Source organism: Sphaeroforma arctica, assembly GCF_001186125.1.
Source record: "Sphaeroforma arctica JP610 unplaced genomic scaffold supercont1.48, whole genome shotgun sequence".
Classification (NCBI taxonomy): Eukaryota; class Ichthyosporea; order Ichthyophonida; genus Sphaeroforma; species Sphaeroforma arctica.
The window spans coordinates 163773-179467 of NW_014040510.1; the positions used below are offsets into that span (position 1 = coordinate 163773).

At 40.6% G+C, this 15695-nt stretch overlaps 2 protein-coding genes across 2 annotated transcripts; both read left to right on the plus strand.

Moving 5' to 3' along the window:
• Positions 1 to 172: 172 nt before the first annotated feature.
• SARC_01254 (hypothetical protein) lies at positions 173 to 364 on the plus strand (the record flags this gene model as incomplete). The annotated part of the gene is made up of 1 exon (XM_014305052.1): positions 173 to 364. One exon carries the CDS (start codon positions 173 to 175, stop codon positions 362 to 364), a length of 192 nt encoding a protein of 63 aa, XP_014160527.1.
• Positions 365 to 13241: 12877 nt separating this feature from the next.
• On the plus strand, positions 13242 to 13967 carry SARC_01255 (hypothetical protein; the record flags this gene model as incomplete). The annotated part of the gene is made up of 2 exons (XM_014305053.1): positions 13242 to 13297; positions 13751 to 13967. 2 exons carry the CDS (start codon positions 13242 to 13244, stop codon positions 13965 to 13967), a joined length of 273 nt encoding a protein of 90 aa, XP_014160528.1.
• Between the last annotated feature and the right edge of the window lie 1728 nt (positions 13968 to 15695).

Below are 15695 nucleotides of genomic sequence, written 5' to 3' on the forward strand. Positions count from 1 at the left end.
CTACATTTCTAGGTCATATGGAAAGTTACAGTTTTACAGAGCTACACCTTTTTATTTAATATAAATGGCCCCAGGCCTGGGCCTGGGCGGCTAAGCTCTATTTTGTATATTTGTATGTGTATACGTAGCTACTTGAGGCATTCTGCAGCTTCACCATTCTGTTCTTGATACTATGGGACGCAAAGCGGACCCTGTAAGGAAGGCCCACTATGTTACGAGGCTGGAAAAGGGTAAGGAGATCAATCAATGCAACTACTGCGATAAGGACTTCTCTCAGTCCAATGTGCGCCAACTGAAAGAACATCTGGCCAATACTACCACCAGTGTAGCTTCAGCGAATGTGCGAGAGAAGTATGCCAAGTAGGTCATCGAAATGAACAATGCCAGTATTGCTGCCAGAGATTTCAATGCTCAAGTCTTGCGGGATCAGGCCCAGAAAAGATTGCGTTTGATAAAAAAGTAGACAACCTTAGATGAAGACTCCAGGGGGGAGGGTTTCGAAATACTCAGGAAGTAGATGATGCATTGGCCAACCTTGTGTATGCCGGGATAATCAATGCAAACTCTCTGAAGCCATCACACTTTAAGCGAGCAATGAGAGCAGCCGCAGGTGCTGGTCCTGGGTATAGTACTCCTACATCTGCAACGGTCCTGGGTGATAAACTTGTTGGTATTGTGCTCAAGTTACGCAACGAATCTCATACTCCAGCGTCAAAGGCATTGAAGAAGTATGGTGGATCTATGGCATTAGATTCTGCTACAGTAAATTAGGAACCTGTAACTGGGTTCTCTTTGGTATCGCCTGGACTTCCAAAGGCTATTTCTGTGGGAGTGTTTAATCTAGGAAACTTGAAAGCGACCGGTCAAATTAAGGGCAAACATTGCACAGCTGATTTGATGTGCTATGTTCTGAATCTAATGCTGCGGAATGGTATTGATGTTGTTCTGTACAACACCGATTATGCTGCTGACTGTGTCCAAACTGCTGGAATTATGAAACAGAGACGCCCACACATCAATCACTGTTCTGACGTCGCCCATGTATGCAACTCTATACTAAAAAATGCATCTGAAAACGTTGAGGAGATAAGGGAGTGGATGAGCGATGTGGACAATGTAATAAGCCGGGCCTCCACATTAGACTCTGTTATAAACGTACTCTTAAGCAGTACGCAAATTATAAACGTACTCTTAATAGTACGAGGAACTTAAGTTTCCTAAATGTACTCTTAATAGTACGAGGAACTTAAGTCTCCTAAATGTGCTCTTAATAGCACGAGGAACTTAAGTTTCCTAAAATGGTTTTTAATGGTTTTATTAATTAACCCTTTTCCATTTAACATATCAGATATTTGGATGAGGCCATTAAAAGGCCTCAGTAAAATACCAAACATAAAAAAGTTGGTCTAGTTCTATTATTAGAGCTTTATTTACTTTCCAATTTTATTTATATCTGAATACTTCGGTAGCGAGATGGCTCAACCGAAAATAGGTTTCTAGGGACTATTAACGTTACCTAGTTGACCCTCCGATAAGCCAACCAGACGTGCCAGTCTGATGAAGGCTAAGTCGGTAATTCTTGATAGTGGCAAGTTATTGGTTAAGACAATAACTAAGGACGTCAAGAGTATTTTTATTTTATAATTTTTTTTTCTTAAAGATAGGATTTTATGAGTCTCTCGGATTCGCCCCAGAATAGAGCGACAACGAAACACTAAATAAAATCCCTTCGGCGGAAACAGTACTGAGAGGATTATATATAGACAATGTCTCAGCCTCACAATCCCTCAGAGTGTTGCTGTTTTCACGAGGCAAACCTAACTTTATTAAACGTCTCATTTCGTTTATTTATATCGATATTTACACGATATTTAGAATTCACCTACGCGTTTATTTATTCTAAGGCATTAGTATCGCCTTTATTAGACCGAATCTTACAACAACATATGTAAGTATTTCAATGCATCTAGCTTTCTGATAACAAGGCTAAAGAAAGAATCCGCGAATGTTAACGAAGGTATGAATATATACACATATACAATAAGTTTTATTGTTTAACTATTGTAATATATTACTTTATATTGGTCAGATATGAACGACACAGTGGTGTCTTAATCAACATTCCAATATCTATGACTATATTATTATTATTATTATATATTGGTCAGATAGTGTGTTTCATCATTCCAATACATACATTTGCTAACTTATACACCTCAGCGGCTCTAAACCCCTTCGCTACCAAATAGGTCGCCCGCTAGAATTACCCGCCGGAGAATGCGATACCAGATTTGCCTATAAAGTCTCGAGAGGTTTTCGCGTGGTGATGCTTAGGGATTGTTTGCGGGCCATAGTAAATTCTGTAGAATATAAGGATATCATGACAGGTAATGTAGGCAAAGTTGTTGATGGTGTGGCTACACGTGTGGAAAAGCGAAGTGCGTGTATTGAAAAACCATCAACGACGACGATCACTTTCATACCGATCTGGCCATTTCAAGGGTTTTGTGGCCACTTTTCCAACTAATGGGAAACACCGATAGTAAAGCAAGTACCGCTTCAAAGATGCTCTCTTAGATATACGACATTGACAAGCAATTAGAGAGGTTTGCTAACGATCGCGATGACGAAAGACTTAGTCATTTTGATACTGTGGTTGCTCAAAGCTTGAACGATAATCAGAGACTGCACTGGGATTATCTCAAGGATGTTCCATACCTACAATGCGCTGCCCTCACGGATCCACGAAACAATTCTTGGTCACCTTGGGAAAAGCCTGGCTTCGTGGAGTCTCGGGACGTCGTAGTGGGTAGAATGTGGGTAGCAGAACAAGAATACGAGGTGAGAAAGCAACTGGGTCTAGGTATGGATGAAGAAATACCTGAAGAACACGCAGAAAAAAATCAAAGACGACGAAGAGGATTTCCTCCAGGCATTGAAAGACGAGTGTAATTTTTTTTCTATCAGTCAGAAGTCTATGCTAAGTAAGTTAAATCGTACATGAATACAAAACCCAGTCTCTCAGCACGGTGGTCGATTCATGGACCCCTAGGATGTCCGACCGTGTTCTCATACGTGAAGAAATGTTTCAGTACCGTAAATATGACTGTGCAAGAACGACACTGGAAGACATATAAAGGCTGCTGCAGTAAGCGCAAGTCTCGATCGGAAGAATGAAGATTGATGAGGACATGTGGAAAATTCAACACAATAATCGACTTTAGAGCGAAACCTCTTTCCTCTGCAACTGTGGCCAGTGGACGTGCACAGATCAAAATTGTAAAAGACATATACAACTGAAAGATGGTGAGGCCGCTGCTGCTGCTCCTGCTAAGGCGATTGAACCCGCTGTTGTTGCTCCTGCTGTCGGTACACCTGATGCTGTTGCTCCTGCTGTCGATACATTTATTGCTGTTGTTCCTGCTGTCGATACATCTCTTGCTGTCGATACATTTATTGCTGTTGCTCCTGCTGTCGATACATCTCTTGCTGTTGATCCTGCTGTCGATATATCTGCTGCTGTTGCTCCTGATATTTTTGATACTTTTGTTGCTGTAGATATTGATACGGATCAACCTATAGCAAAGCGACCACGCTTGGACAGGGCAATTTCTCCGCAATATACACAGCAATACACTCAGCAGTACACACGAGTACAGTGAGCAACGACAAACAGAGCACGCCTCCGCCGTAACACTCAGATGTTAAATTTAGATATGCACCACAGCGGGCACAGATGCCACAACATCATCAACCACATATGAATTACAATTCCCATCAGCCCCAGTCCATTCATTAATCAGCAGCCGCCGCAGCGTCCACTCCGTCCGGCAGTGCATCACGACTACACACAAAAACCAGTATGCCCCGGGGGATATTTCATACAATTACAACATAGGCCATCTTCAGTAACACCACGACAGAATAGGAACAAATCAATAATGCTTTAATAATAGACACTTTAATAGTAAACATACTTGAAACAAATTGTAACAAATTTTTTAATAGTGACAATGTAGCAGGTATATTCAAAAAAAAATACACGAGCCGTATATAAGTAGTTGATATTATCATTATGTATCCAAATTTAGACACACGTTCATTGCCCACGTGTACAAACCCACACACACACACTCTTACGCACACATGTTTGGAGGCACTCACATTACACACATACGTTCATAACACACGTGTACACACACGCCCACACACACACGTTCCTACGCACACATATTTGGAGGCACTCTCAGTACACACATACGTTCATAGCACACGTGTACACGCACGCCCACATAAACACCTAACATAAAAACATGAAGACATGTGCATGCATGCAATCATGCTTGTATGCTTGCATGCATGCTTTCATTCACATACACGCTCACAAATAATACTCACGTACAAATGCTTACGCACACATGCTTGAAGACACGCTCATTACACACGCAAGTTTATTACACACGTGTACACAATACACACACTCCCAAATATACTCCTAACATAAAACCATAGACACATGCGTGCTTGCATGCTTCCAAGCAAGCATGCTTTCATCCACATACAAGCTCACAATACATGCACACACACACTCTCTTACACACACACGCTTGAAGGCACGCTCATTACACACGTTTATTACACATGTGTACACACAGAACTACATATACACCTAACATAAAAACATGAAGACATGTGCATGCATGCAACCATGCTTGTATGCTTGCATGGATGATTTCATACACATACATGCTCACGTACAAACGCTTGCGCACACACGCTCAGAGAAACATTTATTACGTGTAAAACACACACGTGCACACACAAAAACTCCCACATCGCATCTATAATGATTTCGAACTTAACGCATGAGGTTATGTGTCTGTCAGAACAGATACATATAACCTCATGGTTAAATAGTCCGAAATCATTGTTATTTTCTATACACTTGGAATATTTTGAAATACTAAGTTTATTGATTTGAATTATATTGGTCATATAGAGACACAATAGCATTTACTCTACAATTGTAAACTTCGATGGATATTTCTATGTTGTAAACTATGATATATAAACTAAAATACAATTTAAATCAGTTAGGATTTAGCAGTGGTAGCTTGTGTAAGAATGATCGGGACTGCCTCTTGGTAAAAGCCTTAATATTCTCGATCACACAGGGCGTACCGCTAGCTGTTCGTTATTGAATAATTTTCACTAGAAGTACTAAGTGTTCTTGACCACATGTCTAATTTGTAGATAGACATGAGAACGTAAGTCAAGGTAATACATTAGCTAATATAAATAAATATCCATCTGAAGAAAAGTTATAAAAAAGAAAATAGACTTATTGGATTTTGGAGATTGGCGGGAAGACCAAAACATGTAAGTAGTAGTTCAGAGATTATAAAATTTAGTTTATAATATCCTACATCTACTATCGTCTCAAATAGGTCCAAGTAAATGAGTCATACCAAATACTCAGGCTATTGGGGCCATCAAAATGAATTTAGAACACTTTGGAAATATTGGAAAAATTTCTTGTATTAAATTATTTTAAATACAAGTAAAATATATTAGATTGTTCGGAGGCCGTATTTCTACATAGCCCCCAGTAGCTTTTAGGACTATGGACGTACGTGAAGGTACGATCTAGTTCGTAAAGCGAAACCCAAAGTAAACCGGTTTCGGTCATGGCTTATCGAATAAGTATGTGCCTATATGTACGAGTTTAAGGCTCATATTGTACTCTATGTCGTTTAGTATTTGGTCCAGTAACCATTTCCGATGTAGGCGCCTTATGTTTATTACTTGGTAAGGTAATAGCAAAGGTTGTTCTTCATTAGTAAGTAAGTTCGAAGAATTCAGAAAGTTTAGTCGCATAGGAAGTAGGTGGCAAATAGATAAATTCAGATCCATCCGGGTTTGTAGTCACCTGAGGAAACCCTTTTAGTTTATCTCGTGTGTTCTTATGTAAACGCTTTTTCCATTTCTTATTAAAAATACGAAGGAAGTCGCGAGATTCACGAATCGCATCGGAGGTTAGTCAAGCTACTGTCCCATCCATTAAACGGGTCTTGAAGTAAGTGTAACCGTCTTGAGATGTTTTGTCAATTATATCTTTGACTTGTGACTCCATAACTGGGTCATCAGAATCAAATGAGCGAGCGAATGAGAGTTCGGAGGTAGTGATACGGTGAGTGCCTAGATTAGTTGTGCTAGTACCATTTATGTTATTCACTTCGTAAGTATCACTCTTCTCATCATGGTAGGAAATAACACAAGGTCCAATAGTAGAAGAGAGTTCGGCAACGTTGGCATTGCGATTTATAATGTTAACATAATCGCCAACTTTGAACTGAACAATATTCTTAGTGTTATACCATCGGTCATACGCTTTAAGTAGGACACGATTTTGTGCTCGAGTAAACAGGGGTAAACAACGTTCTGCATATGCTCGATCTTTTGTAGCCACGGAGTAACGTGTTTTTCGGGCGCAATTTTGTCAAACGTTGCTTGTAATTCACTATAGCGGCCAAAGAAATAGTTAAACGGGAGTGTTCCAGTTTGAGGATTCATGCAGTTATTCATTTGAGTCTGAACCCATTTCAAATGATAAGGCCACATATCCTCAACGTCATCTCGTGCGGTACGCAATAGCTTCTTTAGTTCTCTATGACGTGTCTCATTTGCACCCTGCGTTTGAGGTTTATATGGAACACCACGCCTATGGGTTATGCCTGATACGAGTATAAGTGCCTCCATTACGTCGGTACAAAACTCACTACCGTTATCAGAACATAGTACTCGGGGGAAACCGAAGTTATTAAAGACGTGATAGCATAACTCTGCCACTGTTTGCGGGCGTTTGTTCGGTATTGCATAAAGCAAGTTATAGCCCGAAGCCACAAATAAGAAATGACAGATATACACATCGCCAGTATGCTTGGGTCGCGGGAGTTTAGCCAAATCGACTATGACAGTCTTCTGTCACACTTTTTAGGGGTGCCCAAATCGATGAGTTAAATTATATATTATTTTAACTTTACTCTCGAGCTCTTCTAAGTCAGTCAGATTCTGTGTAACGCTGGCTGGATGAACCATAGTCCCGTTAGATAGGGCAACTTCAGCATCAGGAGGGGTAGACTACTGAGATACGTAATTAACAACATTAGATTGGTGAAGTATCTTCTTCAGTTGTTTCGCAACTCCTAGCTGTTCTTTAACCAGTGCTTCAAGTAGTTGAGTGCGTGCTTCAGGTTCTCTTAGAGCTTTTAGTCTTTGATCCATGGCCTTAGCTAGTTCCATGTTTTTACGATCTAATGCCGTCTCAAATGGCATTACCTCGACTGCATTCGTAATGTGTACTTGTGTTGTACGAGTCTTGAGCTTTTGTTCAAACTTCTTAGACTCTTCTAGTTTGGCTAAGAACTCGGTTGAGGGTTTCCACTTAATGGTACCTGCAGGACCGATGCAAAAAACGATGGTGTGTTTCCAAGGTGTCTTCTTAATAGAATAGGATCCTTGATATAAGCACGTGTCGGTTTCACGGTTGACATAGATGGGCTCGTCTTGTATCATATTAATTAAATCACGTATCCACGGGTCGGAGCTACGTAAGGGACAACACAGCGGAATGTTAGATTTAGTAATATTAACATAATTTAACAACTGTGCGATAAGTTGCCAAGGTGGGTTAGCCCACGCATTATGCTTTGATAAGTCAAGTTGAAAGGTATCACCTTTAGGATGAGTCAACGACCTATAATCAGAAACCTGTTTGTTATGTTCTGCGGCGAACATATCAATAGTAAATGGACCCCATCTTGATTGAGCGAAGTAAAACAATTTCTTATTAAGCATCCAATCGGTTGCTAATAACTCTTTAACTGTTTTCTGGTAGTCAGGGACAAGTCGAGAGAGCATGTCAGGAAGATGATTATGTATTCCTGGTATGTGTGTAATGTTAAAAGTAATAATGTCATGCCAGCGGCTCACCAACTGTGAACCAGGGTTCATGTCCTTAAATATGTTAAAGACTTTTGATCCCAGGCGACAGTGAAGTAACTTCCATAAAGGTAGTCTTTAAACTGTCTTAGCGCAGTAACAATAGCAAGGAGCTCTTGTTTAACGGTAGGGTAATTCCGTTGACTCTTATTATAACTCTTGCTAAAGAATTGTATGTAGCGTGGTTATCATTTATCGTTTGGTATAGCACTCCACCTACCGCTCGGTCTGAAGTGTCGGTTGCTACTTGGAATGGGACGCCATCCACAGGGTATTGCATGATGGGTGCGTCCATTACTTTACTTTTGACTAGCTTAAATGCATCATCACATTCTTTAGTCCAGAACTTTGCCAAAGATTCTTTGTACAGCCCTAGGTGACTTAAAGGCCTTAAGTAATGAGAAAGATGAGTTACTTAATCCGAGAAGAAGTTAACAAACTCACACACAGAGTTCACATCTCTTCCAGTAATTGGTGTTGATAAATCCAACAGAAATTGTTTCTTGCCAGGATCAATTTCTACCCCTGCAGCAGATACCTTGTAACCAAGTAAGTGTATAATATCTTTAGCAAAAGAACATTTGTCCTCGTTAATCTTAAGTTTGGCATGGTTTAGTCGCTTTAAGGTTTCCTTAACGAGTTTAGCATGTTCATGTGCTGTCTTTGTAAAGATAACTATATCATCTAAATATACTGATACGTTATCCGACAGGTCCGCTAATAGTTCCATCATAACTTGTTGGAAGAAAGAAGGAAACAGGTGTATGCCTTCAGATGCACCTTTAAACTGGTACTTCTTACCTTGCCAAGTAAAGGAAAGGTTTTTTTCTATGTGGCTCATATATTTGTAATTGATAGAATGCAGCTTTTAAGTCTACCTTGGTAAGATAGTCGCACCTTCCATTTTGCGTAGTATCTCGCTTATCTTTGGTAAGGGAAAACTATGTTGCGGAATTAGTTTGTTGATTGGCGACATGTCTAGTACTACTCTTGTTTTACTAAATGTTCCATCAGATTTATATTGATCGACCGCTAAGAGAGCTAAGTTAACGGGGTTGTATCATAATTGATTTCAATTAGACCCTGTTTTAACCAATCCTTTTTGTGCCAACCGTTAGTACCCTTGCAAGTAGTACATTCTTGCATATAGTGTCCAAAGTTTGGCTTGCCTGGTGCACACTTAATAGAGTCGTGTTTACTATTCCACTTGCCATCATGTTTAGTGAGATTGTAACCACACTTCTTGCAAGGTGCTCTCTCCTTCCTTTCACCCTTTGGTTCAGTAGAAATAGAGCTTTTACTACCTCCAGTAGAAGTGCGAGGTTTCTTAGTATTACGTGCAGTGTTATTCTCTATCGCGGTACGTTTAGTGGGCTCGGTAAAGCTCGAGGTACTAAGTACTATAGTAGATGGGTTGGTATGCTTTTGAACTATCTTCTCAAAGATAGACCAAGGCATAGATCGCAAATCACTATAGGCGATAATGTCATCGTTGACCTTCTTAAAAAGGTTAGCCCCCAGAGTCTCCATCATCTGACAAAATAAAAATTATTTGCCAGTATAGGTATGTCCTCCCATCCAAGTGTTCATATGTGTCGTATGAGCTAGAGAACCTCAAATAGTAGTAACGTTCGCAAAGGACTTGCGAGACTCTGAAAGTTCACGGTCACGTGCATCTTCAAAGAAGGCGTTTTAGACCAGGGTAAGGCTTTTCAGTTGGGCTCATGGGCCTTCAAAATAGGTTTCCATTCGTCTGTCTCACAGAAATGAATAAAGGCATTCATTATCTGCTTATCCTAAAGGCTGACAGACTCCTTAAGTTGGTCAAAAGCCTTCAGTGTCTCCACTGTACTCTCAGTAGAGAAATCGACCTCAGCCTTCACGTTACCTAGCTGCTTTATAAAGCTTGGTTCGAAGCGTTCACAAGGCTCACGTTCAGTGCTACGGGCTGCTAGTGCCAAGATGGAGTCTATTTGTTTTGTTATTGATTAGATAGCGAATGTTATCCGCTATCTTATCGTCAAGGTCAGAGTCATTCAATAGACGGTCCTCAAAGACTTGCATACCAGAACATAATAGCCTGAGACGATGTTGTTTGGTTCTCACTTCCTCGTCTTCAGAGCTAGAGTGGGTACTCTCAAGTGAGGTCCTGGTATAACGATTACCAAAGTCGTGATTGCCAGGGTTAGATGGTAAATGAGGATTGATGTTATGAGGGTGATAAGCCTCATCGATTTCCATATGATCATACTCCGACAGGGTTAGGTTTGTCGTGAGGATGGTCGATAGTAGCGTCCGAGCTATAAAGATTAAATCTCGAGGTTTTACCCACTTCACCAGCGGTAACTGGCTCAGTGGTAACCCTGCTGGCTGGTAAACCAGTGGGATCCAGGTTTGAAACCCAACTCGGAATATTTGTTTTTTCAGTATAGGAAGAATATCGGCCACGTGGGATATGATCGAAGGGTCAGAAGCAGCGGCAGCGGTTAGCTTCTTTAAAAGTTCATTTTTGTGGTTCAAATGGCGTCGAGATTGAGAAGATCTAACCACTCGTTGTCAAATTTCTCGCCGTTAAACAGGGCTATCTAGAGTCTCCATTTGTCAATCACCTTTTCTTTGTCCAGTTGATGTATTACCTATCCTGCCATGGCCAGACTTCAGAGGCAACTAGTGAGACTACGTGTATCCGCACCGCGTTTTTAACTTCAAAAGGCACCTCACACTGAGTGAGGATGTCTATTAAGATATTCTCATTATAGTTTGTTTTATATTCTGCATCAGTCTTCACCTGACTAGTCTCAGTTAGGTCATTTTTTTCATTTGAATCGATAAATTAAGAAAATAACGGTTAACGTTCAACTTTTATACACTACGCTTATTGACGTTAGGTGTGTGTTTAGCAAACTGAAAAAACCCCAGCGACAACAGTCAGCACCTAACCTCACAAAGTCAAGTTATATTGATATATAAGTTGAACGTTTTACTTTTACTTTTTCGACTGAAAACGCTGCAACGTTTTAATGTTTCAATTTGGACCTCAATTATTTCGATTTGCTGCCCACGATAGTGCACCTATTCTCACAATTTTGGCCACGAAATGCAAAACTAACCAATGAAAAACAACTAGAAAGTGATTTGTAGCCTTTGCATATTTTTTTCTGACAATATGGCTCTTGTGGACTTGTGAAGTTGTCACACTAGTCTTTTCCACTAAAAGTCACTAATATCACACATAAAAGTCAAACTAATCGTACTGGTAGACTGTATAGCCTGTTGCCTGTAGGCTGTAAATCCTAGATATCTCTATCAATTAAATATACCTTAGCTTCTAGAAGCTAATATACTTGACAACGCTCAACTAACGCTCAAGTCTCCAGAACCGATGTCTGGGCGGGCAATAGTTAGGTAAGGTGGTTAGGACAAAACTCTGACCTGGACAATGCTCTTATGGGTAGCTTTAGGACTACGAAAGTATAGGAAAAAGTGAAACTTTTTATATTTACTTTTTCATTTGAAAACGTTGCAACGTAATACGTGATGAGGTTAGGTCAGCACTCAGCACTCAGCAGTGTAACGACTGACGACGTGACGTGTGTGCACAATTGCACATGGACTATCGTGTGGAGTAATGGACCTAAACTCCTCAATCCAAATCATTGATGCCCCAACGTGACAACCAATCAATTGCAGGTCTGCAGTCTGCCTCATAGGAATCAACAAATGTTTTTCTACCAATAGAAAGGTATTCATCCTCAAAAAAAAAACACAAGTTTCATATATAGCCTTTTCTTTTGTTCTTTTTAAAATAAATAAATACAAAGTTTCAAGTTTTGAAGTTTCCCAGCGGGGTGTATTTACATAGGCCAGGAGCCCAGGACTCCAGAGTCCAGGAGTCCAACTGTCCATGGTTATGGACTTCTCCTGGAAACGTGGACAAGGCTATCCTATTTCATATTCCCCTGTGTATAGTCTACTTGTTTTATTTATGGCTTGGCACTGTTGGCAGTGAAAAACTGACAATTGTCTGATTTATTTATTTTAAAAATCGTACACGATGTAAGGCGGGAGAAACTCGTATTTGTTTAAAATAAATAAATACATGAGGTACAACTACACTACAACGACTACATAAATACATACATTGCAAGCGAAAAAAACCATGGCTCCCAGGCCAAGACCCAGAGGCCAGAGAGGTAGACCAGCGAGGTAGAGACCGGAGAGCGTGGGGCCCCAGAGGCCCAGAGCCTCAGAGGGCAGAGACCCAAACTCCAGACTCCAGACTCCAGACTCCAGACTTCAGCGTCAAGAGTGAGAGGAAGAGGGGGCAGGCCGGCAGCGGCAAATGATGACTGACGAGTGCAGTATTTTCTATTTTTATTTAAAATGTCTAGTTGTCTACTGGTCGATTTTAATATGTAGAAGACTATGAGCCTATGACTTATTGAATCTACGTAAATGAATACAAACAGGCTGGAGAAATCTTGAAACCACCTTAAATAGAGCCACCTACACACGCCGCCGCCACAATTAGTGCAACCTACACTTCCCACCTACTCATACTGGAATTTACTTTTTCCCACTACACTACACATATGTGCCAAAATTTAAAATTAAGACCCAGTGATTGGCTAGAATATATTTGTTCGTAGGTGGGAGGTGTAGGTTGCACTAATTGTGGTGGCGTGTGTAGGTGGCTAGAACCGTAGGTGGCGTGTGTAGGTGGCTCTATTTATGGTGGTTTCAAGATTTCTCTATATACTGTTATTTTATTTCTATTTACACCTCACTCACAGGAGGCTCACTGTCTATTTACAGTACTAAATACGTATATACACTACAGTCTAAATTTTTAATTTTTTTCAAAACACACTGTTTACCAAACAAAGTGCTCTTTTTTTAAAATATATATACACATAATGCTATTCAGCTACATGTGTGTAAATATCAGAATATTTACATATTCTCGCGCCAAAACCAAATTCGCAGCCAATCCGAGTCAACTTTAAATTCTAAAAGTCAGTCCGCGATTCACTGAGAGTGAGCACTAACCTCATTACGTTTCCCGTTAAAACGCAAAAAAGCGTTTACGTTTAAAGTTTATCGCATATAGACAAAATGTGCCAATAGAGGTCTTTTTTAAAGGGCTCTGATATTCAAACAGCCCGAGCAGCCACTAAATAACTGATAACAGCCCGAGCAGCCACTGAATAACTGATAACAGCCCGAGCAAATTATAAATTATGACCACTACTCTAGTAGAGAATAAGGCTCTGACAACCAAAAAACCACTCAATGCGTATGTACTGACCTAGACTTGAGAAGAGCAACTTCTATCTAGAGTATTTAACAGGCCCCGACGCTCAAAGACCACTGGTGATTTTTCAAACACGATTAGGGTTGACCAGCCTTTTCGTTTTTCAAGAGCCATTTAACTGACAATCTGTGGCCTGTGGCTGTGAGCCGTGAGGCTGTGGCCTGGGGACCACTGATGACATCCTGATAGGCTGACCCTACTGGGACTGGGTCCACTAGGACCTATTTACAGAGAGAGGACCTTCGCAGGCAATCATACACAATATTTGTAACTTGCCAGAAGACGAAGTTCACACTTCACTTAACACTTTGTTCAGAACACTGATGACTGTGAATACAGAATAGTGAATACACAGAAAAACAATTGGGAAAGGCTTTTTTAAAGCTACTCAGCTCCTCAAATATCTTTACCTTTTTTCTCGTTACATACATTTAGCCCTCTCTATCTCTACTCTCGAGTCTCGACGACTCTCTCTGGAGACAGTGGAGCCTGCTGGGGGCGCCTGGGGCCCTCTGGGCCTGGGTTCTGGAATCTGGAGTCTGGAACTCTGGACTACTGGGGCCTGAGCCCTGGGCCTGAGGCCAGGAGGAGTGGGTTGGAGAACGGAGGTCGGAGAATGGAGGTATTGGAGCCGGAGACTCGGAGATTCTGAGCTCCGGCCCTTCGCCCTCCGAGGTCTTGTGTCAACTCAACAAGGCTGGAGCTTGGGGAGATAGCCATCCGACTCCGACGGAGAGTCCGAGAGACCGAGACTAGGTCCTCTGGATTTGAGTCTGCGCTAAATTTACGATTAAGTCGGAAGAAACCTGATTTCTGCTCAAGACCCAAATCCAGAGGGTCCTAAGCTCAAAACGTTTAACCTTTCGTGTATAAAAGTTTCATAACGTTTAACGAGCAATTTTTATATGTTGCAACGTTTACAATACTGGTATATACTGTATGTTGAACACGGCAATAGATATATACGTGTAACTTATAAAGTTATGAGCAGTGTTCTTAGGTCTCTTCTTGGTATTTATGAGTATAGCCCTTGGACTTCTCTTGTGAATGGCGAGTTGCCAACTGCCAACTTGCCAAGTGCCAAGATTATTAGATTTGTATATTTAAAAAAAAAAATGAAGTGTTCTTTTTAGGAGGCTAAATACATGACGCAGTGCCTGGATGTATTTGTATTTGTTTCTAAAAAACATTCTCTACAGCTAAAACATACAGAGGGCTGAGGGTTTTGTGTTTAAAAAAAAAAGAGGCTACATATGTATGTACATACAGTCACATACGTATTTTTAATATGTCATATTTACACATGTATTTATGTTTTATTTCTGTGAATTTCTGACATTTATCATAATTTCTATTTTTCTTCTTCAAAAACAATATTCCGCTCAGCTTCAATGAGTCATACAATGTGACTGTATCCGATTCTCGTTCTAAAGTTCCACTGTTTATTTCCATCGCACATTCGATTTGAGAGCACAAGAGAGTAGTTTTTGTGAACACAAGTACTGGTACGATTGCGTGAACAGCGGACACTGATAACTGAACACTATTCACTCTAGTCATTACTAATTAACTAGAGAGAGAGAGAGAGAGGGATCATTTTTCTGTGGTTCATGCACTCAAAATACACGTATAGCTGAGGTGGTGTCTGTCGAAAACTCTCATAGTTGCTTAAACACAAACTGACATACTGACTGATTCGCAAACCAAAAGTTTGTTTCTTAGAGAACAAGTCAAGAATCTGATTACGAAATATGCCGTTCAACAGTCCAGATGGTGAGCAACTCATCTACAAACACCCAGGGGTCGAGAAAGTGATGGGAGAGGAATTCAAAAACCATCCCAAGCTGTTATGGAGTATAAACGATGAATACTACGACTTTGCTGAATTTTCAAAAGTGCATCCGGGTGGCCCTGACTTTGTTGATATGTGCAGGGGTACTGATGCGACAGGTATGTCGAGGATCTTTTGTTGCCTCGTCACTATTTATGAGTCTTTGGCGACATCTCATCGGGAGAAGTTGACAGAATAAGATACCTTTTGAATATGTAAATGTAATAGTACAGGGTTCCAATTTAACAGCACCTTGATTTGTATCTGTTAGCGGCCAAGAATGTGTACGTATATATATGTATGCGTTCGCAAATACGTCGTCGGCCAGCACACATGTATACAAACGAGTATACAATTTCCCCGGAGGCTTTCAAATACACACAAGCACACATACACACAAACACAAACATACACAAACACATACATACACACATACATACACACATACACTACGCACATAATCGCATATACACATATCCACAGACACTTTCACGGGTATACCCCCATACACACACACACACGCCCACGCACCCATACACCCACACGCAC